Source organism: Carcharodon carcharias, chromosome 15, assembly GCF_017639515.1.
Source record: "Carcharodon carcharias isolate sCarCar2 chromosome 15, sCarCar2.pri, whole genome shotgun sequence".
NCBI lineage: Eukaryota > Metazoa > Chordata > Chondrichthyes > Lamniformes > Lamnidae > Carcharodon > Carcharodon carcharias.
Window position 1 is genome coordinate 9547673 of NC_054481.1, and position 25804 is coordinate 9573476.

The window sequence follows — 25804 nt, forward strand, 5'->3', positions numbered from 1 at the left end:
CAAGCTAGAGGTGCGCATGCGCACTGAAGTACAACGTCAAGCCCCCATCTCCGGTGTGGGAATAAGGTGCGCATGCGCAACATCCGAACCACAGCTCATGTCCCTCGGGAGTGGAGGGGGGGGGAAACCTTAGAGGTGCGCGTGCGCAGTGCAATCCGTCGTCAAAACTCCGTTGTGGGGATGTGAGGCGTTCAGCGCTCGAGCCGTCCGTTGGTGGTGGCGGAGAGGGGCGCGTGCGCGATGAGATCCGTCGTCCTGCTCGAGCACCGTCGGAGAGTGGGGGCGGGGAGGAACCTTGAGGTACGCGGGTGCGCGGCGCTCGAATCTCAGCTGCTCAATGGGCTCGTGTCTCCTGGGAGTTGCGCGTGGGCGCTGCAATTTGCCGTCATGCTCGACCTCTCCGTCGCTGCGACGTGAGGGGTACGCCTGCGCGACGCTCGAGCCCCAGGCGTTCGTCCGTTGGTTGCTCCCTCGAGCTGGGAGAAAACCGCCGGCTACCCTCTGGTTAAATGTGTTCCGTTGATAATAACACAACCTGCAACCTGGCAGAAAGCACCGAATTTCTCCCTGCGGGGTCACTCTCCGCCCAACGTGAGTCATCCGACGGCAATTGTATTACTTTTTCAATGTGAGAGGGGAAAAAAGGAGTCGGAAAGCCGACCTCCTGCATTCAGTTCGCAACCCATCTAATCGGCGGTTTAATTTATTTTCTTTGTATAAAAATTTGAATTGGAGAGCGGGGGAATGTTTATTTGGACAATGAATGCTTCATCTTAGAGGTGAGGGTCCCCCTGCCCTGATATCACCGTCTGGGGCTGGTTCTTTTTGTGAGGCTGGGGGGAGGGGAGGGGAAAAGGGGGGGGGGGGGGGGGTGGGGGTGGGTGAGGAAGAAGCGCATCGTTCCTCGGCTGTTTTGTGTTTATTTTTTTTTAAACAGCGGCGATTAAGTTTATGGAGATGATTCTCGATTTAGATTCAGGTTTTAAACCCCCCCCCCCCCCCCTCCACCTCCACCTCCACCCCTGGGGAGGTCTGGACGAGGCTGAAACCACTGCCGCCCCACCAAGTGTTTTCTCTCAGATGCTGCCTCCCGGTCCCACCACCACCATCACTTTTATTGCTTCCTGTTTGTAGCAGATCTTTCTTTCTTTTAAAGAAAGTTTTAAAAACATCCCCCCCCCCCCACTCTCTCTCTCTCTCTCTCTCTCTCTCTTTCCCCCCCCCCCCCACCACCCCTCCCCCGGCTGGATAATCTCCAAGCTTCCGTTTCTTTTTAAATTAAGCTGTCCGTTTATCTAAGATTAGAAATCGCAACTGTTGGAAAGCCCTGCAACAACTTCTCCGAAAGCAGGATGCTGCAGATAGTGGAAACCTGAAAGTGCTGGTAGACCCAGCAGGTCTAACAGCATCTGTGGAAAGAGAGAGAGTTAAGCTTCAGAACAGTGATGAAAGGTCACTGGACCTTTAAGGTAAACTCTCCACAGATGCTGCCTGACATAGGAGCAAGGAGTAGGTCATTCAGCCTGTGGAGCCATTTGATATGACAATGGCTTTTCATCCACTTCAATGCCTTCTTTTCCCCCCACACTGTCCCCGTATCCCTTTATGTCATTGGTACTTTGAAATCTGTCAACGTACTCGGTAACTGAGCTTCCACAGCCCTCTGGAGCAGAGAATTCCAAAGATTCCCCCGAGTAAGAAAAATTCTCCTCATCTCGGTACTAAGTGGCTTTCCCCTTATTTTGAAATTGTGTCCCATGGCCCTAGACTCCCCAACCAGCAGCAAAATCTTACGCATCTGCCCCGTCTATCCTTTAAGTATTTTGTAGGTTTCAATGAGATCACCTCTCATTCTTCAAAACTCCAGAGAATACAGGCCCAGTTTCCCCAATCTCTCTTCAAAAAACAGTCCCGCTATCCCAGGAACAAGCCTGGTGAACCTCCATTGCACTGTCTCTATGGCAATAATATCCTCCCTAAGGGCACCAAAACTGCACACAGTACTCCAGGTGTGGTCTAACCAAGGTTCTATACAATTGAAGAAAGACTTCACTACTGTATTCAAATTCTTGTGATAAATTCTAACATGCCATTAGCCTCCCTAATTGTTTGCTGCACCTGCATGTTAGCTATTAGTGATTTATTGACTAGGATACCCAGGTCTCTTTGTACATCTACACTTTCTAATCCCTTGCCATTTAAGAAATACTGACCTGCTGGGTTTCTGCAGCATTTTTTGTTTTTATTTCTGTAAGAAATTTGCTGACAGCCCATGACCTCACTGCGGGAGAGGCTAAGATAGGCTTTGTAAGCCATCTGTGAACCCAAAGCCAACACTGTCATCTCACTTACGTCAAGCCATTTGCAAAAAAGAATCCTTGGCCTCTCGTGCCAGGTTTTAAATGCTATCCCTCAGTGAAGTAATTCAGAAGCATGACCTAAAATTGTCCTCCAGCTCTACAGCACTAGCTGTAAACAGCAGCTGGACCATGCTCGTGCTCTCTCCTCCCAGCTCTTAACTGATACCCATTATTGCCAAAAAGTAGCTGGCTGAAGTTAGTCTTCAAACTTGTAAGCTGATTCTGGAAACCTGATTAGCATCAACTGTTCATTAAAGACCATGCCCAATTTTGCTCAAGCTTCTAGCACTTGTAAGTGGGCTAAAACTGATTTTAACCCACCATCTCAGCTTCCTGACTTGGTGTCTCCATGCAATTGCTCCCAAAGCCTGACTTCGGTCATTGGTAAGATTTTAGAGTCCATTATTAAGGATGAGATTTCAGAATACTTGGAAGTGCATGGTAAAATAGGGCAAAGTCAGCATGGTTTCATCAAGGGGAGGTCATGCCTGTCAAATCTGTTAGAATTCTTTGAGGAGGTAACGAGTAGGTTATACAAAGGAGAGCCAATGGATGTTATCTACTTGGATTTCCAGAAGGCCTTTGACAAGGTGCCGCACAGGAGGCTGCTCAGTAAGATAAGAGCCCATGGTGTTAGAGGCAAGGTACTAGCATGGATAGAAGATTGGCTGTGTGGCAGGAGGCAGAAAGTGGGGATAAGGGGGTCCTTCTCAGGATGGCTGCCAGTGATTAGTGGAGTTCAGCAGGGGTCAGTGTTGGGACCACAACTTTTCATTTTATACGTTAATGATCTAGATGAAGGAACTGAGGGCATCCTGGCTAAGTTTGCAGATGATACAAAGATAGGTGGAGGGACAGGTAGTATTGAGGAGGTGGGGAGGCTGCAGAAGGATTTGGACAGGTTAGGAGAATGGGCAAAGAAGTGGCAGATGGAATACAACGTGGGCAAATGTGAGGTCATGCACTTTGGTAGGAAGAATAGAGGCATAGACTATTTTCTAAATGGGGAGAGAATTCAGAAATCTGGAGTTCAAAGGGACTTGGAAGTCCTAGTCCAGGATTCTCTTAAGGTTAACTTGCAGGTTGAGTCGGTGGTTAGGAAGGCAAATGCAATGTTGGCATTTATTTCGAGAGGACTAGAATATAAAAGCAGGGATGTGCTGCTGAGGCTTTATAAGGCTCTGGTCAGACCACATTTAGAATATTGTGAGCAATTTTGGGCCCTGTATCTCAGGAAGGATGTTCTGGCCCTGGAGAGGGTCCAGAGGAGGTTCACAAGAGCGATCCCAGGAATGAAAGGCTTAACATATGAGGAACGTTTGAGGACTCTGAGTCTATACTCGATGGAGTTTAGAAGGATGAGGGGGGATCTGATTGAAACTTACAGAATACTGAAAGGCCTGGATAGAGTGGACGTGGGGAAGATGTTTCCATTAGTAGAGAGACTAGGACCCGAGGGCACAGCCTCAGAGTAAGGGGAAGACCTTTTAGAACAGAGATGAGAAACTTCTTTAGCCAGAGAGTGGTGAATCTATGGAATTCATTGCCACAGAAGGCTGTGGAGGCCAGGTCATTGAGTGTACTTAAGACGGAGATAGATAGGTTCTTGATTGGTAAAGGAATCAAAGGTTACAGGAAAAAGGCGGGAGAATGGGGTTGAGAAACTTATCAGCCATGATTGAATGGTGGAGCAGACTCGATGGGCCGAATGGCCTAATATCTGCTCCTATGTCTTATGGTCTTATTAAAAAACAGACTTTCCAATAGCTCCAGCACCACCTGTTGGCTGACAAACTCTAGTTTTCCTGATTACTTCCAAACTTTTACCTCTTTTCAAAGTATTCACAGTAATCCTTGCCCCTGTATTCCACCCACCCACACCAGTCTGAAACCAATTAAAGCACAGAAGCTTTAGCAGTGGAACACTGGGGAATTGGTGGATCGTTTATTTCTGACGTTGGCTGAGTATGTCTATCCTTTAAAATATAGTACTGCTAACATATAGAACTACCCCATCGACTCAGCTGCTCCCTTGGTTCCGGGTACGAAGAGGCTACCAAAAAGGCCTGTTCTCCTCCCCACCCCACCCCCAACACCTTTGCTTACTGTATCCCCATTCAACTTTCAAGCATCAGGTTCCCCTACAGTGCTTTGCACTGTAACATCAAGATAGAGGCACCACTCTACTTCAATAGTGTGCACTACTACATGCACCCCCCACACACCCGCTCTCCTCCCCTCACCAACTTTCTGCAGTTTCTGGTTCTGGCCCAGACCACCTTTCAACTCTCAGCCTTCCTATTGTAGATCCTAGAAACACTGCCTAGGCTCATGTCCCCAATTCATTTCATATCTCTTTATCATACTAATCATGACATTCTGCATCTTTAGATTAGACATCATTGTTCTCTGTCAGCTACACCATTTCACTTAAAAACGTCATAATAGTAAGAAAGTTAGTTCACTTTTGTAACTGGAAAATGGCACCTAACCTTAAATTGGTCTAGACTGCAGGGTCTTCATTTGTATCTGAGTGTCCTCTTTCAAATTTCTGAAATTTTAGCCTCTCAGCAAAGTCCAGACTCTAAATCACCTGCTGGTGTCTACCTCTTCATCACCAGTGCTGTTCCCCTCTACTTTTACTAAACATGAGTAAAAAACACTCAACTGTTCTATCTTGATGTTGTCAAAGCCATTAGAAGCTAACTTCACTAAAGTTAAATCATTATACATTAAAAACTTTTTGTCTGTATAAATGTAGAGTGCTAAAGATATTGCTTATAATTAATCATGTGATCTTAAATCTTCTATTTATCCTAGCGGGCAAAAATAACCTTAGGCTGTATTTCTGCCCTACTAACCTCCTTGAAGTCTCTCTCTACCCCTTCCTCTAGCCTCACTTCTACTAATTATGAAGCGATCTTTAAATAAAAGTTTACCAAGCTGGAGTTCATCTCTTCAGCTGTCTTTTCTGCTTCCCCTTTCATTTCACAGAATCACAGAATTGTTATGCCGCAGAAGGAGGCCATTTGGCCCATCGTGTCTGCACCAGCACTCCAAATGAGCAACCCACCTAGTACCATTCCCCTGCCTTCTCTCCATAACCCTGCACATTCTACCTTTTCAGATAACAGCCTAATTCCCTTTTGAATGCTTCAGTTGCCCCCACCAAACTCTCGGGCAGTGTATCCCTAACCTTAACCACTCGCTGCGTAAAAATGTTTCTCCTCTTTCCCCCCCCCCACCGCCATATCACTTTTGCTTCTTTTACAAATAATTAGGAACAGTTTTTCCCTATCTACTCTGTCCAGATCCTTCATAATTTTGAATACCTCTATCAAATCTCTCAACCTACTTTTCCGTTAAGGAAAACAGTCCTAACTTCACCAATCTAGCTTCATAACTGAAGTTCCTCATCTCTGGAACCATTCTCATGAATCTTTTCTGCACCCTTGTTAATGTCTTCGCATCCTTCCTAAAGTGCGGTGCCCAGAACTGGATACAGTACTCTAACTGAGGCTGAACTAATGACTTATATAAATTAAACATAACCTTCTTGCTCTTGTACTCTATAACCCCTATTAATCAAGCTCAGGATACTGTATGCTTTATTAACTGCTCTTTCAACTTGTCCTGCCACCTTCAATAATTTATGCACATGTACACCCAGATCCCGCTGCTGCTGCATTCCTTTTAGAGTTGTACCTTTTATTTTATGTTGTCTCTCCATTTCTTCCTACCAAAATTAATCACTTCACATTTCTCTGCATTAAACTTCACCTGTCATCCGTTCGCCCATTCCACCAACTTGTTAATGTCCCTTGGAAATTGTACACTGTCCTCCTCTCAGTTCACAACGTTCCTGAGTTTTGTATCATCTGCTAAATTTGAAATCATGCCCTGTACACCAAGGACTAGGTCATTAATATATATCAGGAAAAGCAAGGGTCCCAATACTGACCCTTGGGGAACTCCACCACAAACCTCCCTCCAGCATGAATAACATCCATTAACCACTATTGTCTGTTTCTTGTCACTCAGCCAATTCCATATCCATGTTGCTTCTGTCCCTTTTAGTCCATGAACTATAACTTTGCTCACAATTTTCCATGTACATACCACATTAACAGAATTGCCATCATCAACCTTCTCTGTTACCGCTTTAAAAAACTCCAGCAAGTTTAGTTAAACATGATTTTTCCTTAAGAAATCCATGTCGGCTTTGCTTAATTAACCCACGTTTGTCCATGTAACTATTAATTTTGTCCCAAATTATTATTTCTAGAAATTTCCTGACCACTGAAGTTAAACTGACTGACCTGTAATTGCTAAGCTGACCTTTGCACCTTTTTTTTGAACAAGGGTGTAACATTTGCAATTGTCCAGTCCTCCGGGACCATCCTGAATCTAAGGAAGACTGCAAAATTATGGCCAATGCCTCTGCAATTTCCACTCTCACTTTCCTCAGTATCCTTGAATGCATCTCATCCAGTTCCCAGTGCCTTATCAACTTTTAAGTACAGATGACCTATCCGATACCGTCTCCTTTTCAATTCTTAAACCCATCTAGTGTCTGAATTACCTAATCTTTTACCATGGCCTGAGTAATATCTTCTTCCTTCACAGACTCGGGTGCAAAGTAATCATTTAGTACCACAGCTATGCCCTCTGCTCCTATGTGTAAATCCCCTTTTAGGTCCCTAATCGGCCCTACTCCTCCTTTTACCACCCTTCTACTATTTATATGCCTATAGAAGATTTTTGGATTCCCTTTTCTGCTGGCTGCCAGTCTCTTTTCATACTGTATATTTTCTTCTCTTATTTGCTGCTTCACCTCTCCTCTGCACCTTTTATATTCAGCTTGGTTTTCAATTGTATTTTCTACCTGACACCTGCACATTTTTTCTTAATTATCTTAATTCCTATCTCCTTTTTCATCCAGGGAGCTCTGGATTTGTTTGCCCTACCTTTCCCTTTTGAGGGAATATACCTTGACTGTGTCCAAATTATCTCCTCTTTGAAGGTAGCCCATTGATCAGCATCCGTTTTTCCTGCCAACCTTTGGCCCCAATTTATTCGGGCCAGATCTGTTCTTACCTCATTGAAGCTGATTTTTCCCCAGTTAATTTTTCTTACTCTGGACTGTTCTTTGTCCTTTTCCATAGTCTGCCTAAAACAAATGATACGATGATCACTGTCCCTTAAATGTTCAGCTACTGACTCTTAATGTACTTGGCCCACTTCGTTCCCAAGAACCAGGTCTAGCAGCGCCTTCTTCCTTGTTGGACTGGAAACGTTCCGCTGAAGAAAATTTTCCTTAACATTTTCTAGGAATTCTTGCCCCTCTCACCCTTTACACTACCACTGTCCCAGTCCATGTTTGGATAATTAAAGTCCCCCACTATAACTTTTGCACCTCCCTGTAACTTATTTGCACATTTGGCCCTCTACATAATTGGTGGCCTGTGTACTATATTGAGCAATGTAATTGCACCTTTTTTGTTCCTGAGCTGTAGCCAAATACTGTCCTTGATCCCTCTGGGATATCCTCTCTCTCCAGCACTGCAATGCTTTCCTTTATCAATACCACCACCCCTCCTTTTCTTTCTTTCCTATCTTTCCTGAACACCATCTATCCAAGGATATTTAACATCCAGTCCTGCCCTTCTTTGAGCCAGGTCTCAGTTATAGCCACAACATCATATGGCAATCTGCACCTGTAACTCACCAATCTTATTTACTGTGTGTAGTAACTCTGATTTAGACTCTATTAATTTCTCCTTTACTCTAGTGCTACCTATTCATTTACTAGTCCTTTTGCTGGTTCTATCTATTTCTCCTAGTATTCTGTGGACCTTGACACTCCTCTCTAATGTTATCTCCTGGTTACCACACCCCTGCTGAGCTAGTTTAAAACCTCCCCAACAGCGCTAGCAAAATGCCCCGCAAGGAGGTCTGTCCCGTCTTGTATAGGTCCCATCTCCCCAGAGCCGGTTCCAATGTCCCAAGAACCTAAAGCCCTCCTGCACCATCTTTCTAGCCACTCATTCATATGTCTTATCCTCCTATTTATGCACTCACATGCGCGTGACACTGGGAACAATCTGGAGATCACTACTTTTGAGGTCTTGCTTGCTAATTTTCTACTTACTAATAGTTCAATCCTTGCCTAATTCTCATTCCTGGATTACAACCTGTAGCTTAACTTTTATTTTTCATCACTGGACTGACTTTAACTAATCATATTTTAGATCTGGTATGAATAATCATATTCTTTTGTTACAAACATTTCCCACTTACAACCAGTCTACTCACATCCTAAGCCTTGGCCATGCCCGCTACTCCAGGTCCAGCTGACATTGTATCGTAAACAGTTTATGGTTGCAAGTCTATTACAGTTCTAACAATATAATTTCCATAGCTTTCATTATGTAGGGAAGCCTTAGTGCTACGCAGAGAGTGAACCAAGAATGAATATAGAGCATAGCTCGAAGGTGAGGAACATCAGGAGGGTTATTGAACAATAAGTTTACAGCTCCATATTTATAATTAGAATAATGTATCAATTTAAATATTTGCATCTCATTTAAATGCATTTTTATTTGATAGTTAGATTTTTGCAATTATATTATCAGACCTGGCATGACATTGTGGCTTTATGTACCAGGTGGCTTTGCCACTGATCTTGGTCAAATAATGACATTAAGAAAGGCACTGAGCATTTAAACACCCTGTGTGAGAGACAATTAAAATGAGTAAATCTATAATATCAAAGATGTTAACCAAGATGTAAATACAGTTTGGTCAGCAATTTAGTTTTCATCAAATTGGATAAAGTTCTATGAAGATTATGCACTTAATCACTGGATTATGCATTAGATAGAGTAGATATGGAGAAGTTCCTCCTGTTTGTAAAGGAATCAAAAATGAGGGGCGTAGATTGAATTTATTTGCAGAAGAAGCAACGGTGACGTGAGCAACAAATTTTTCACACAATGAGTGGTTCGGGTCTGGAACGCACTGCCTGGAAGTGTGGTGGAAGCAGGTTCAATCAAGGTATTCAAGATGGCATTAGATGATTTTGAATCAAAACAATGTGCAGGGTTATGGGGAAAAGGCAGGGCAATGGCATTAGGTCATAATGCTCTTTGAAGAGCTGGGGCAACATAATGGGGTGAATAGCCTCCTCCTGTGCTGTTAAAATTCTGTGATTAAAATGTTTCTGATTTTTGCTATTTAAAGAATTCTGACATTAAAAATTTACATGCTTGCTGCCATATTTTTGTTTTTTTTAATGTTTTATTGCAAAAGTAATTATTTTAAAAATGCTTGTATCAGGGCAATGTTGCCTTCTATTAAGTTGCACAATTCTGACCTCGTTTAATAAATATTACATTGCTGGTAAGATTGAATTGACTGTTATACTGTACCATGCAGGGCTAATTACATGGGAGGTGCTTAAAATCTTTGACAATGGCTCATTGTTTCACTTGAGCCAGTAAACTTGACAAATGTAAAAAGAACCAGATATGGCCAGTCCATCTTGTTCCAGTCCTACTCCGGCCCCCTCCCACAACTCTTTCTCCGAAGCTACCTCGACTACAGCTCCTCACACCCCACTTCCTGTAAGGACTCCATTCCATTCTCTCAGTTCCTTCGCCTCCGTCGCATATGTTCTGCTGATGCCACTTTCAAAAACAGTTCCTCTGACGTGTCCTCCTCCTTCCTTAACCAAGGTTTTCCACCCACAGTGGTTGACAGAGCCCTCAACCGTGTCCGGCCCATCTCCCGCGCATCCGCCCTCATGCCTTCCCCTCCCTCCCAGAAACATGATAGGGTCCCCTTTGTCCTCACTTATCACCCCACCAGCCTCCACATTCAAAGGATCATCCTCTGCCATTTCCGACAACTCCAGCATGATGCCACCACCAAACACATCTTCCCTTCACACCCCCCGGGAGGCATTCTGTAGGGATCGTTCCCTCCGTGACACCTTGGTCCACTCTTTCATCACCCCCTACTCCTCAACCCCCTCCCACGGCACCTTCCCATGCAATGCAGAAGATGCAATACCTGCCCCTTCACTTCCTCTCTCCTCACCGTCCAAGTGCCCAAACACTCCTTTCAAGTGAAGCAGCATTTTACTTGCACTTCCCTCAACTTAGTCTACTGCATTCGTTGCTCCCAATGCAGTTTCCTCTACATTGGAGAGACCAAACACAGACTGGGTGACCACTTTGCAGAACACCTTCGGTCTGTCCACAAGCATCACCCAGACCTCCCTGTCGCTTACCATTTCAACACTCCACCCTGCTCTCATGCCCACATGTCTATCCTTGGCTTGCTGCATTGTTCCAATGAAGCTCAACGCAAACTGGAGGAACAGCACCTCATCTTCCGACTAGGCACTTTACAGCCTTCAGGACTGAATATTGAGTTCAACAATTTTAGATCTTGAACTCTCTCCTCTATCCCCATCCCCTTTCCGTTTCTTCCCCCTCCTTTTTGTTTTTTCCAATAATTTATGTAGATTTTTCTTTTCCCACCTATTTCCATTATTTTTAAATGCATTTCCACCCATTGTTTATCTCTACCTTTTAGCCCTTTTAGTATCCCTTCACCGCACCCCCACTAGAGCTATCTGTACCTTGTCTGTCCTTCTTTCTACCCTTAATTAGCACATTCCTTTAGATAATACCACCACCTTCAACACCTCTTTGTCCGTTTGTGACATCTTTTGGTTATCTCCACCTATACTGGCTGCTTGTCACAACAACCCCCCCCTTAAACCAGCTTATATTTCACCTCTTTCCTATTTTTACTTAGCTCTGTTGAAGGGTCATGAGGACTCGAAACGTCAACTGTACTCTTTTCCACTGATGCTGCCAGATCTGCTGAGTTTTTCCAGGTATTTCTGTTTCTGTTTTTGTTTCAGATTTCCAGCATCCGCGGTTCTTTGCTTTTATCAGATATGGCCATTGTTGTTTCAGCAGCAATGATTTGCAATTGTATCGCATCATTAACCAAAAAAAATGTCTCCAGGCAAGAAAGAAGCAGATGTCAAGTTTTCAAAGAGAGGTGTTTTGTAAAGACTTTTAATGGTATAGATTGATATAGAGGAAATTCAAGAGAGGCAAATCAAGATGGGTGATCATTGGGATTGAGTGGAGAGAAAAATAAATGCACAAAAGGGTAGAGTTACAGGGGCAGTCAGCATGAGGGGGACATAAAGCTGCAGGAATTGTATGGTAAGGCATGGTGGTTCGTATATGACTACCAGTTTCGGGTGATAATGATGGAGTTGATGGGCGAGCAGGATTTTGTGAACAATAGGAAATATGTGGCAGATTTGGAGTTGAAGATTCTGGCGGAATGGAGGCCAGGAAGGAGAGCCTGGATAAACTGAGTCTAAACTGGACAAAGGTATGGGGATTATGGAATTGATGGTAAGGGAGCTGATGCTTCATTGGAAGAATTTCTGGCAGTAAAAGGCAGTTACAGGTCAATGTGGAAAGAAGAGAACTTGGTTTAAACAGCATATTGTGTTTACAAAAAAATCTCGGATGGGTGGGAGAGAGCATATACCGTAGATGAGTAAGGCAAATTCCTTGGAGAAAGGGTCAAAAATTATATTAAAAAAACTTAACATTTCTTCTAGTCTTTTAATTCTATTATGTATAATGACATTCAGCAGTTATTTTGAATATATATATATTTTTATTTTCCTTGCTCCCTCCTACAGCCATGTGCTCAAATATTGTATACTTATATGATAGTGGAATGTAGCTTGTATAGTCTGACAAAGTTACTTAGAATTACATAGAATGTAACCACTGAATCAGGTCATTCAGCACAATTGATTATGTGCCCAAGTTAATGCTCCACATGAGCTTTGTCCTGCCCTTTTTCATCTAATTTTCAGCATAATCTTCTAAATTATTATTGCAGCTTCATAGATTTTCTCTTCATTTCAACAGATGACAGTAGCAACTAGGTGTGATGTGCTTGGTCTTTATCGAAGGATCTTCAGAATAGCAAGAACATGGCAGTCACTATCAGGCCTAACAGATGACACTTTGAAAGAAAAGGACTACATCATCACAGAGGCCAGAGCATTGTTCAGAAAAAACAGAAATGCAAGTCACAAATGCAAACAATGTTTTAATTTATGGCATGTTTATTGCATTTTTATGGGGAAAATTATGTAATAAAGATATAAATTAACAACTTAGTATTGCCATTAGTGCCTCTTAATGGGGGGGGAGACAAAAGCATTAGTTAACTCAGTTTTCTTCAATTTCTATTTAAATATTTTCTTTTAAACCATACGTGCTGACAGCAATCAGGGGAGTTAGCTGGAAGAAGTTATTTAGTCATTTTCACAAAGTGTTACTTCTGTCTCGGATTTTAATTTTATATTTAGCCTCATTCAAGTCGTCTTTTAAAGGCAGCTCTGAAATGATGGCTTCAGAACTGTTGGGATTACATGAATGTGATTTGTAAAATGCAATGATCCAGATTGAATGAAAAACCAAAAAATGCTGTAAATACTCAGCAGGTCAGGCAGCATCTGTTGACAAAGAAGAGTCAATGTTTCAGGTTGATGACCTTCCATCGGAACTGGGAAAAGTTAGAGATGTAATAGGTTTTGAACAAGATGTTTCTTTATTCCTTTCTTGCCCCATCATCATTACCCATGGCCCTGAAAGACTAACTCTTTTGTCATTTAATCCTCTGTCTTCCGATCACAGATTTTCCATTTGTCACTTGTCCCACCTGCCCCTTGTTCAAAACCTATTACATCTCTGTGATGAAAGGTCATCGACCTGAAATGTCAACTCTGTTCTCTGTGAACAGATACTGTCTCGCCTGAGTATTTCCAACATTTTCTGTTTTTATTTAAAATTTCCAGCATCTGCAGTATTCTGTTTTTTCATGAAGATTGAAAGTTAGTTTGATGTTGCAAGTGTTTGCTGTACTTGCATTGGGCAGTGTCGAGAAATTTCAAAATTTTATCTCTTTGGAGTTTTTATCTTTTTTTTGTAAAGCTGAGGTACTAAATGAATATTTTGCATCTGTCTTCACTAGAAAAGCGGTTGTTGTAGTAAAAGAAGAGGCAGTAGCGATATTAAATAGGATAAAGATAAAAAGAAGGTATTTTAAGAGTTGGCATTCCTCAAAGTAGAAAAGTCACCTGGTCCAGATGAGATGCATCCTGGGTTACTGAGGGAAGTGAAGGTAAAAATTGTGGAGGGTCTGGCCACAATCTTCCAGTGCTCCTTTGATATGGGGATAGTAGCAGAGGACTGACAGATTGCAAATGGTACACCTCTGATTAGAGAAGGGAAAAAGGATCAATCTGTCAGCTATCGGTCAATCACTTAATGTTGGTGGGAGGGAAACTTTTGGAGATAATAATCCAGGACAGAATTAATTGGCATTTAGAAAAATATAGGGTAATAAATTGAAGCCATTGCAGATATATTAAAGGAAAATCATGTTTGACTAACTTGACCAATTTCTGAACTTTTAAGCTTTTGACGATATACCACATAATAGACTTGCTAAAAATGAATGTCCATGAGATTAAAGGACTGTAGCAGCATGGGTACAAAATTGGCTAAGAGACAGAAAAGAGAAGGTAGTGGTGAAAAGTTGTTCCTCAGACTCAAGGGTGGTATACTGTGGGATCCCTAAGGGGTCAGTATTAGAAATGGTGCTCTTTTTGATATATTAAATGATCTGGACTTGAATATAAATGACATCATTTCAAAGTTTGCAGATGACATGAAATTCAGAAATGTAGTAAATAGAGTTCAGGATGACATAGCCAGATTGGTGAAATGAACATGGGTAAAATGTAATAGAGTTGCAAAGTGATACATTTTGGTAGGAAGAATGAAAAGAGACAATATAAACTGAATGGTAGAATTCTTAAAGGGAGTACAGGAACAGAGAGACCTGGGGTTGAATGTAAGCAATTCTTTGAAGGCGGCACATCAAGTTGAGAAGTCTGTTTAAAAAGTATATGGAGTACTTGCATTATTAACACAGGAATAAAGCACAAATGTAAGGAAATTTTACTAAGCCTTTATGAGACACTGGCTGGGCCTCAGCTGAAATGTTCTCTATTCTGGGCACTACACTTTCAGAAGGATGCCAAAGAATTAATTGGAGAGAGTGCAAAACAGATTTATTAGAATGGTACCAGAGAAGGGACTTCAGGCATGTGGGAAGACTGAAGAAGCTGGGATTGTTCTTCTCAGAGCAGAGAAGTTACATGGAAATTTGGTGGAGGTGTTCAAAATCATGAATGATGTAAATAAGGAGAAACTTGTTCCATTGGCAGAAGGGTCGGTAACCAGAAGGCACAAACTTACAATGATTGGCAAAAGAATCAGAGACAACTTGAGGAAACAACTTTTAAGAACAGTTGAATTGTTATGGTCTAGAATGTGCTGGCTGAAAGGGTGTTGGAAGCAGATTCAATAGTCACATTCAAAAGAGAATTGGTTAAATACTCGTAGGAAAAAAAATTAGTGCTATGGGGAAAGGGAAGGACAATGGAATTAATTTGGATAGCTCTGCCAAAGAGCAAGCACAGGCATGATGGGCCAAATGGTAACCTCCCTATGCTGTATCATTTTATGTTAATAGTTTAGAAAGTATCAGAGATGATAAACTCTTTCTGTGCTTCAAATTTCCATCCATCTCTTGTCTTTATGTTGTCCATCTCTGGCTCTTGTGTTCCTGAGCTGTCATCTTTCTCTATCTCAAGTGGCGGGCTTTTTACAGATATCAGTTACAAGCACATTGACTTCTGCAAATACCTTATTATAATACTTCCCCTCCATGCTCCTAAAAGTACTCATATCCTCTTCTCCATCTCTTTTATTTTACACATTCTGATGACTCTACCTTCCTTGCTGTATGATGAAACAGAATTATCCAAACTACTGACAATACAAACTGCATATTCTGGTCACAGGAACAGGTTCAGTGGTATGAAATTTTCACCTCCATGCACTAAATGCTCTGTGGTACTTCTCCCAATTAACCACTAGTCGTCATCCAGCCTTAATATAATGTTATGCTATTCACCCATATTCTCAGGTGTCTACACACCAGCAGGTGATAAGTGGATAGGAGCAAGAGCCTTGAATTATTTTTTTCCCCTACTTGAAATTGAACTGAGTTTCTGACTTTGAGTGGTATGGATGGTAAAGTGTATTCTGATATGTATTCTAATTTTTGTAGCCTTTATGTAGCATCCATAGCATGGAAAACCAGTCTAAGGCACATCAGTGAAGTATAATCAGACAAAAATCGATGCTGAGCCAAAGAAGAAGCTTTTAGGAGGAGGGAATTAAAAACTTGGTTAGTGTTGGGGTTTAAGGAGGATCTGAAAAAACATGTCAAAGGCTGCAGAGAAGTTTAAAAGGACAAGGAGAGAGAGTGCACCAGTCACAATCACACAGGTTGCCTTTTGTGACTTGATTACAGCTATTTCCATTTGAAAAGGTTATTATGAACATTCAGTTAAGTCCTAATCAGTGGCTGGTTTACACTCTGTGATTAACTATGAATCTCATGAACATTTACACTGGTCATTACTTTTAGGTTTCTTTCACACATACCTGTATATTATAAACTTAACTTATTCTATCTGAAAGACAAATATCCCACTAATTCTCTTTGGTGTGTATGATGGTCAAGCATTTCTTTAAGCCTGAATCAAACTTATCACAACATTTAAAGTTTTAGTTGAAAATATTTAGGTGAGTTGTAACATAATATTTACACAAAAGCAAGATACTGCAGATGCTGGAAATCTGAAATAAAAACAGGTCAAAGAGCATCTGGAGTGTCAGAATATTTCAGGCCGTTGACCTGTCATCTAAATATTCTGACATAAGGTTATCAAACTGAAACATTAATTCTGTTTTTCTCTCTCCACAGCTATTGTCTGACCTAATTATTTCCAGAATTTTCTGTTTTTATTATAGCATTTTTATAAGCTTTGGCTTTTCTTCATTAGCTACGATATTAATAAAATTATTTTGTAGTTAACAGATGTAGAAGCAATTAAAATCTGTATACAGGAATGCCAAACAAGGATAGAAATGGGTAAGAATCATTTAAAGATCTATCAATGCTTTACTTTAAATTCTTAAGTGGATATAACATTTGGTTTTTGAATTCTTTTGATCGCTTTTGCAGGACTACATTACAGAATTCCTTATCCTAGACCAGTAAGTTACCATCTTCACATTATAAACATGTAAAATTGGATTTGGTAATTGATCAATGCAGTGAATTATCACATTGCTGGACATTGAGAACATTTAGTAAGAGCCATATAATTATTGAGCATTTTCTTTAGAGTTTCCTTTGCTAAACTTGTGATTAGAAATAAAGAATAAACCTGTCAATTATACAAGATTGTTTTTACACACCCAATTAGTATCTAATTATCCTGAACACTGCAATTTGCTGGAGAAATGATCCATTTGTAATACGTAACTTCTCCAGCAAAATACATTGTGGAGGATAGTCACCTTGCTTTTATCAGGACAAATTGCTTTAATTTCTCTCATAAGTTCTGTTTTCTGTATTTTCTGGAAACTCTTTTGAAATTGACTCTGTAGTGTACTATTTAATTAGACTCTGTTGAACAAGAAGATTTTGTTTGCTGTGCAGTTAGTAAATCAACTTTGTGTCCTGCCATAAGTCCCACTCTGCCTCCAACTTGTTGTTTGACACAGCGATGTCAATGGATACTGATACTTGCAGGTGCTAAATCAACCTCTGTATCTTCTAAGCTTGTGCTTTTGTTCCTTTGTAGCAGATTTATAAATAATGATACAGGTAGAATTGTAGTGCAATGTGTTTTATCATGTATACAATATAGAACCAACTAAACCATCATCCTGAAAATCTTTACACTTAATCCCATGTAGTACAATTTGCTTTCCATGTACAAATTTGTATAAAATACCCCCAAGGCAGTGAGAGTGCCCATGTGAGCAGAAACAAAACAATTGTGTTAAGACAGAGCCAATGGCAAATGCTGAGCTGCTCAAATCCCAGAGGGAAACTTAAAGCAGCTGCTACCATTATTTGCAATTTGTATGTATTTCGAGATGCGGGTTTTGAATTCAGTAGTAATAAGACCACCGAGCCTTATAGGTTTCTTACAAAACTAAACTAAACCTTTATTAACAGTAGAAAATATTTTAAGCACATCTACAAATTACTACTATGATAATGTCTAAATCCCCTAGTTGATCTAACTCCCAGTTACATTTTCGTTAAGGCAACAGTAAGACATAGATTTTGAAAGACCCAGGCAAAGTAACACACAATACCCTGAATAATTGAATTCAAAGTGAGTTTTCTCAGCTTCAGTTCTTTGTAGACAGCAGCTTGAGGCTTAGATACTGGAGGCCTTTCACACTTGTGTTAGATCTTAGAATGCCTGCCCTTACACAACACAGCCTTTTCTTTATACATATTTTCCCCTTTGGATGCAAGTTCCCATTGTTTCACTATGTCTCTGGACTTTACTTCTCCAATAATAAAAAAATCTATCATAGTACCAACTTTACAAGTAATCTTCGGGAAAAATAAACACTGTTTCTTAACTTCTCCTGGCTGGGTGAAACATTTCACCCTCACTTTTGAATTCAAGCTAGTCTGGTTTATTTAAAAATGCAAATGTTCCCTTTACACCTTGCATTCTAAAACTTCCCTTATGTTTACCTACTTAACATTTCAAACCTCACTTATCTTCTAATACGTCAAGACCTTCAGATCAGCTGCCTTTAATTCAATTAAGTCACACATACAGAGACCCCAGATTACTCTACAATAAATTTCAATATTATTATTATATCTTCCTGGTAAATTGCCACAACAAATCACTTATTTCATTAATGTGATCCTAAAGGCTTGTAGTAATGGTTAAGTTAACTTCACACCTTTGTTGTGATAGGTTCAAATCCCAGTGCAGAAGCTCAGTTCATTAGGTTTGTTGTTTTACAGCCATACTACCAAGTGAAGAACAATTGTCTTAAGTGCTTACATTGACTGAGAAAATTAGCAAAAGAATTGTAATCAAACACTATGAATCAGCAGCCAGTTTTTTCTGTTCAGGCTAGTGCAATGATGAGTAAGTGGTGATTTGAAATAAATGAAATTAAACAAGTATTTAAAAATGCCGGGTTGAAGACAGCCTTAAAATTGGAATATATTATTGATTAAATTTGCTGATCTTGTGCTCCCTGAAGAGATCTATGTGTTCCTAGAAGAGAGCTGTATTTTATCAGAGTATGGGTCAGGGGTGGGCTATAACACTAACTCCAATTTTCTAACCTTTTGTCCCTGTTGAGTAAGATTTCTTTGGCGGGGCAGTCGGGGGGGGGGGGCAATGAACGCACCATTATTTCTTAATATGAAAAGAGGATATATGCTTATGTACTAAGTATATGTCAAAATGCTGGACAGAAAAAAATTGAGTTGCGCGGTACAGAAAACTGATAAGATTATTTGTGAATATGATTACAATGCTACTTTCTGAAAAATAGTTCCATCACAATATCCCTTTAACTTGCTCCATATTATCTACAGATGCATTTACCTCCTATGGGACTTGCTGATAAAAAGGGACGCAAGTTTAGAATGCAAGAAAGGCTGAGGAAAATGGCCAAACCAGTGTATCTACAATCACATGAGGAAATGTAATGGTGACTGGAGTCAACAACTTAAACTATTTTCTTTGTTCACGTGAATATGATTTGTTATTGAAGTGGTTTACATTGTACTTTATTTCTAGAAGTAAAATTTCTGTAATGAAAAGAGAACAGCATCCAGCAAACTGTTTGAATTAGAAAGTTCATAAAATAATTATGTTGTGGGATTACCCTGGAACAGAATTATTTTGAACATAGTTTATCGAAGATTGAGGAATACTTTCAATACTGAAACATTTTAAAAATGGAGCAAACAACAAGGTCCTGTGCTATACTATGGGCTTTGCCTTCTGGGCCTATTGTGCTCCTGTTGCATGCAAGTAGTATAATGCAGTGGGAAAATGCATATGGTACTGAGGATTTGCACATTGTTCGTAGGTCAACCTTTTTAAGACTCTGTATTTAGTGCAAAATATACTTTTAAAAGTGCAGATAGCAAAACAATGTAGTATTTGCCTGACTTTGTTTTTCTTTCTTTCATTGTCTAATTTTTATTCATTCTTAGGAAATGAGCATCATTGGTAATGTCAGCATTTATTTCCATCCCTAGTTGCCTTTCGGAAAGTGGTGGTGGCCTTCAGCTTGAATGGTTGCAGTCTGACTGATCACGGTGCATCCACAATGCTGAAGGCCTCGGAGCACTACCAGCAGCAGTCACTGGTCCCAGTGGCGCTGCCAGCAATGGAGAGCTGCCCAGATAAGTGCTTGATTGCAATTAAATGGTGTTGGGCCTCCTGGAGAGAAGCAACACAGGGCTCCCACTGGTTCTTCAACTGGTGGGGGCCCCCATTGCACAAACTAAATCCGCCCAATTCATTGTTTTGCCCTTCAGATTTTTATTACACATCCATCTTTTACTCATGATTTTTGTCAAACATTAATCATTTAAATATTTTATCAATGACAAATCATCATTGTTTTGCATCTCAGAATAAATGAACAGTGTGCAAAAAATGCTTTTTAACAAAATTATTTACTTCTACTTCCCAATTTCCAAGGTGAATATACATAATCACTTTTCATATTTGGATATTCAAAGATTAGCAAGACATTTTAGTCATCCAACTGACAAAGAGCTGCCACACCACGATTTATCCAGTGCTGTTCTGGTTTATTTGATGAAAGCTCTATTGAAAGAACATAATTTGTTGAGTGACCAGTTGTGGATAAGGTACCTCTGCGAGCACTAGTTTTATAGACTGGACAGTAATAGATCTTTAGATGTAGAAATTTTGCACTGATTCCTGGTTTAAGCCAGATAATGGGCAGAGAATCAAACAAAATTTTGGGAAATGACTCCCCAATAACCATTTCTTTTCTATCCCAACGTGCACCTTCCAAAAACAGACCCTTAATATAGGCTCCATCTCTTGGTTTTACCTCCATATCAGTTTCTTCTTTCATGACCTAGAAAATTTAAGAGAAACAAGTCTGGGGTAATATACTTCTGTAAGAGCAAACCGTTTTGGCTACATGCTAAGAACAACAATCTTATGTAAGAATAGGAAAACTTTAGAGCAAAGAAAAACACGTGTACTGAACACTTTAATTTAAAAACATGTTTTGAATAAGGATGCAGGTATTAAATGTAAGCATGCTATCAGAACTGCAAATGATCAAATATCCTGTTCATATTCTAAGCTCATAATGGAAAGGGGCTCCAGCAGAAACATACTCAAGCAAGGAGAAATCTCCTTGGAGAAATGGATTAAGGGGAAAAGTCCAGCAAGGAATGGGAGGGGAAAAACCTGAACAAGTAGAATACCTTTCTTACCTCAAATTCAAATCCGATGTGATCAATTGGTATGGTATATTTTCTTGCATAATTCTGAGACACACCAGTCAAAAAAGATTGAGTAAAATAGAATCCAGATAACCAAAATACACTGGGTGGTCCTTTACTGATCCATTCCTAGAGACAAAAGACATTTAACAAAATGGCACTATTGTTACATTTATGTCAAATAACAAAATGAGGCATTTCCTCAAATAATGTTTTACTACCCTACATGTTCTTATGTACATGCACAATGGAAACATCCTATCCTTGATTTTTACATTTCACTGGTTCAGCATATTGATCTACATTTCATGGAGAAAGTCTAACCCATTGATACTTATTTCTTTAAAACAATGTTTTTCTTTTAAATGGTGCATTCTGCAAAACTGAAATTGTATTATAAGAATTTCTCTCATTTACCCAGGCTGTTTCAGCAATATATTAATTCAGTTTCTTGTACTTAATCCCAGTGATTATTCCAATACAGTTCCATTAGTGTTATTACCGTTTACTGCCCAAACAAATTTATTCAAAACACTAACATATATAAAATATAAACTAATTTAACTTTATTTGACATTTTTTAAAAAGAGCCTTGAGTGTAATTCCCTCTATTCCTATTCCTGCCACAAGTTCCCATTGATTGTGGAAATCCATGATAATTCAGGTTGAAATGGGGTTAGTTTATGATCTTGGCTTTTTTTCTCACCCCCAGAATAAAACAAAATACACAATGGATAAAAAGTAGCCATTTATGATATCTTAATTGTGTATCTTATAAATCCTCATAACAAGTCTTGATCTGGTTCTTAGATTCAATATTCAATATTCTATGCAAAGGATTTGTTTGCATAGCAAGGCAGTAAAACTATATTCTAGTTATGTTGACATTATGTTTGAGGCATCAAATTTGGCAAATTATATCTGCATACATTTTAGAGTAGATTATACATTTATATTAAAATATACCAGTATATAGATAATTTTTGTTAATGGATTTGTATTTACGATGGCATTTTCTCTTCAGATTGGCTATAATAATTGTTTTATATTGCTAGCTATCTCATCTCAATATGAAGATAGAGGTCCTTAATTCAAGTGAGACATTCTGCTATAGTTTTAAGTAAATATATAGTACCTGGAAGAAATGTAACCTTGTAAGAAGGTCTACCACATAACTGCCAAGGGGTTTCAGAGATGGGTAGGATTTGGCTGCCCACATAGCTGGAACTTTGCCCACCAGCATACTGTCAAACACATTCTCCAGCTCAGCAGACATTAACACAAGACCTTTAATAGCTTTGCGTATGTTTATAAGACTGCTATGTACAACTTGGGTGAGTCTGAAAGAGAAGATACTGCAGTAGGTAAAATGTTTTGTATTCTCATTAAACCCTTCAAGACAGAATTTTCTAAATTTCTTAACATCCATTTCAGAAGTTGCATCTTGCCACCCTTGGTGATTCCCAGGAAATACCTGGACAAATTGTAGAGAGTAAAGGCATGGTATAATGTATCCTGTCCCCATTATACTTTCCTTTGTGCCTGATGAACAGCATTCCTCAGACTGACAGAAGAAAAATCAATCTTTCAGTGTCAGTGTTTTCATTCCTTTGGTGACTGGTGCAAACTTTCCCTGAAGGTACTCCCATCAACCAGCACAGCTAAGGACTGTTAATAGTACAATGATTACAGACAAATTCAATAGCATGCAGTTACAAAACCACCTTTTTCATCAATTATGTCCCAATATTTAGATCAACAGAAGAACAACACATGGGGCTGGATTTAATAGAAGTGACAGGAATTTCATCTTCTAGCTAGACAGCTGGCAAGAGCCCCACACCACCTCTTTTCGGGAAGGTCCACCACATCTTGCCACTTAGGCACTTAACAGGACAGTGGCGGGCGTTCCCTGGGATCAAGGGCCCCAGGGGCAGAAGTCCCACCCAACAAGGCCAGCAGCTCTATTGAACAGTAGTGCTACTGAGGAGACAGTGGCTGCTGCTGATATGACACCCACATGAAGCCCAGGATCAATATCGACCCATAAGTTGGCATTAATTGGCAGTGAGTTGGGAAGGCTGTCCACTACCCTTCCCACCAGACTTAATCAAGGTAGAGAGAAAGTGGCAAGTTTCTCACCCAGCAACCACCCCCCTCCCCCAACCACAAAACTCTCCACGGGGCAGGGCATTAAATTCTATTCATGTTTACAGCTCAGCAGTTTACCCCAGAAATGTCGCCAAGATGTTTTTGGAAATTTATTTTTTCCATTCTCATCCCTAATGTATACATTTCCCTTTTTTGCACTTATTTTGCAATCACGTCACCATTAGATCTGTTCTCAATAATTGTCCCATTGGTCTTTTCTGTTTATTTACATTGCAATAATCAACTAGATCTAAGAGTTAAATTTAACCCTACCCAGGCAGTAAAAACCACTCAGGTGAACAGTTAAAACATAGCAGGCTAGTTACCCATTTGGACCACCACATTCCTGCAGCCTGTAATCTTAACCTGTAGATTTCAGCAGGCAGTTGATGTGCTCATCCAAAGTAGGAAGAGGACTCGTATATTCAGATCAGGGTCCTATTTCACCAATAGGCTCATAGTTGCAGTTAAATCCAGCCTTACGTGGCCAGCTGCTGTGGGTTTTACACTATGTGAAAGCAGGTCACCATCTATCAGGTAGGTTAAAGAGCCCCAAAAGGTAAATCAGAAACCTTTTTATGGAGCCAAGAGGAAGCAAGAGTGCTCCTCTGGGCCTCACAAGGATGGTCATATCCTTCCCTGTTCTAGAACACACCCTCTGAAATTCCTGCGCAGTCACAAACCTGCAATTGCGTGGTCGGCCGAGACTGGCCGACCTGTCTTAGTCGGCTGAGGCTGGCCAGTCTTCGACAGCTGAAAGCTACCCTCTGGTCTCTGCACTCTACTCCCAGGCAGCATCTAAAATCATTAATGGCCTGCTGCTGTCACTGGTGGCTGGGAAATTATCCCGCTGGAGTGGTTTCTCACTCCAATAAAATTCCCCAAATACCAGCCTTTATTGTAAACAGCTCAAATGTCATTTTCTAACTGGTATGTTTGTTTAACGTTTACTCACACTCAGACTTTATATAAATGTGTTATGTTGAGAAGAAATAAAGGATGGATTTGAATCAAAATTCAACAGAATCTCCGAAACTTGCTCAGTTGGTGAGGATATTTCACTCATGAGTAAAAAAAAATCACCAGCTTGATATGCTTTAATTGCAGCATTAAGTTTTCAGATAAAACCTTTGTTCCAAATGCCATTATATTTTTGTTGCACACCTGTTGAATCTAATAAGTTCTTGTCTGAGTACTGTATTCATGGACTCCTCATAAACTACTGGATATTTCTTCATCACTTCTTCCAAATCAAAGTCATCAGGTAGTTTGGACATAATGTCTGCAGCAAGGTCTTCAACAACTTCCTGAAATTATGTAGATTCATTAGAAGATTTAAAACATTTCAATAAAAGTATAACAAGTCATTAGCAGATTTTTGGTATTAAATCTTTTGGAAATGTAAATAAGACCATAAGATGTAGCAGCAGAAGTAGGCCATTCAGCCCATTCATTGAGATCATGGCTGATCTGATAATCCCCAACTCCACTTTCCTGCCTTTTCCCTATAACCCTTGAATCCCTTACTCATTAAAATTTCAATCATTTGTTCAAATATTTTTAGTTTGCCTAATGTACCCCAAAACAAATATTGATAATAAAGCTATTTGATTGTTAATATACTTCTTGTAATCAATAATACTGTAATGAGTCAAAAAACTAAACAAAGAACAAACTTGCATTAATAAGTGCCTTTTGTGAGATCAGGACATCCCAAGGTGCTTGACAGACAAGAACTATTTTTGTACCATTAATCATAACAGAAATTGTAGACATTATTTTGATTTCACTTTATTTTTCTGTAATAAACTTTATTCTGTTTCTAATTGTTTTTAAGTTTAAGCCATTTTCTTTTGCTTCCTATATAGTATCCATTTTGGAGGCAGAATCCACAATGAACAAACTGTACCAATTGACTTGAAATTCTCTGTTACAGTTTTTTAAAAAATAGATCATTTGGGAAATTCATGTTAATGATGGATGTAACATTCGGCACCAATCTAACACTGAATAGCAATAAACTTGATGCTATGGAAGAGCATTGGGATTTGGGGCTACAGTTCAGAGGATATTAAAGCCAGCAACACAAGATGAAAAGTCTTTTTTAAAAAAAACTAATGGAATTGTACATTTTTATCACTAGTTATAGAATAAAACCAAGAGCTAATACGCATGTGTATAAAACCCTAATTGGATCTTAATTAGAAGTTGCAATATTGGACTTGATACTAGGAAGAATATCATGGCTCTGGAGACACTCCAACACATTCACTAGGATCCTGTCTAATCTAATATGAAGAAATACAAATATTAAGACTTATAAAAGCTAGTGCTTTCTTCTTGAGAACAGTACAGATTATTGGGCCATGTGACACAAATGTTTAAAATTATGAAAGGATTGGACAAGTAGATAAAAGCAGACTGTTTCCAATAATTGAGAGGTCTAAAACAAAGCGACATAGATGCAAGATTAAATGCAATCCACTTAGAATAGAGAGCAAAACGCCTCTCTTCAGTTCCAAAGAAGAGTAATATTGGACTTGAAACGTTAACTCTGTTTTTCTCTCCATGAATGCTGCCAGACCTGCTTAGCTTTTCCAGCATTTTGTTTTTATTTCAGATATCCAGCATCCACAGTATTTTGCTTTTATATTAGAGAGCAAGAGAATTTTGTTACTAAGGAAGTTGTGAGGATGTGGAATTCAGTTGCAGGGATTAGTGTTTGAGGCAGAAACTATGGCTGTGATTTTGCGATCAGC

General features: G+C 39.8%; 2 protein-coding genes across 5 annotated transcripts in view; one reads left to right on the top strand and one right to left on the bottom strand.

Annotated features, from left to right (window-relative positions):
* The first annotated feature begins 144 nt into the window (after positions 1-144).
* lyrm1 (LYR motif containing 1) lies at positions 145-24871 on the top strand. 4 transcript variants are annotated; one of them, XM_041207431.1, is made up of 6 exons: positions 399-591; positions 8782-8854; positions 12338-12496; positions 16427-16487; positions 16581-16612; positions 18990-24871. In XM_041207431.1, the coding sequence occupies exons 2-6, from the start codon at positions 8831-8833 to the stop codon at positions 19101-19103; spliced, it is 390 nt and encodes a 129-aa protein (XP_041063365.1). In that variant the 5' UTR covers positions 399-591; positions 8782-8830; the 3' UTR covers positions 19104-24871. The 4 variants fall into 4 exon arrangements, with proteins under 4 accessions (XP_041063364.1, XP_041063365.1, XP_041063367.1 ...); XM_041207433.1 differs by lacking the exon at positions 8782-8854 and adding an exon at positions 11187-11268; XM_041207430.1 differs by lacking the exons at positions 399-591; positions 8782-8854 and adding an exon at positions 145-300.
* The window catches only part of dnah3 (dynein axonemal heavy chain 3), a 170740-nt gene continuing 165100 nt past the window's right edge, over positions 20165-25804 (bottom strand). The window contains exons 57-60 of the mRNA XM_041206203.1: positions 24210-24352; positions 22030-22234; positions 20886-21023; positions 20165-20518 (exon numbers count right to left, since the gene is read on the bottom strand). Of these exons, the coding sequence (XP_041062137.1) occupies positions 20165-20518; positions 20886-21023; positions 22030-22234; positions 24210-24352 (840 nt within the window). The remainder of the gene's footprint in view (positions 20519-20885; positions 21024-22029; positions 22235-24209; positions 24353-25804) is intronic.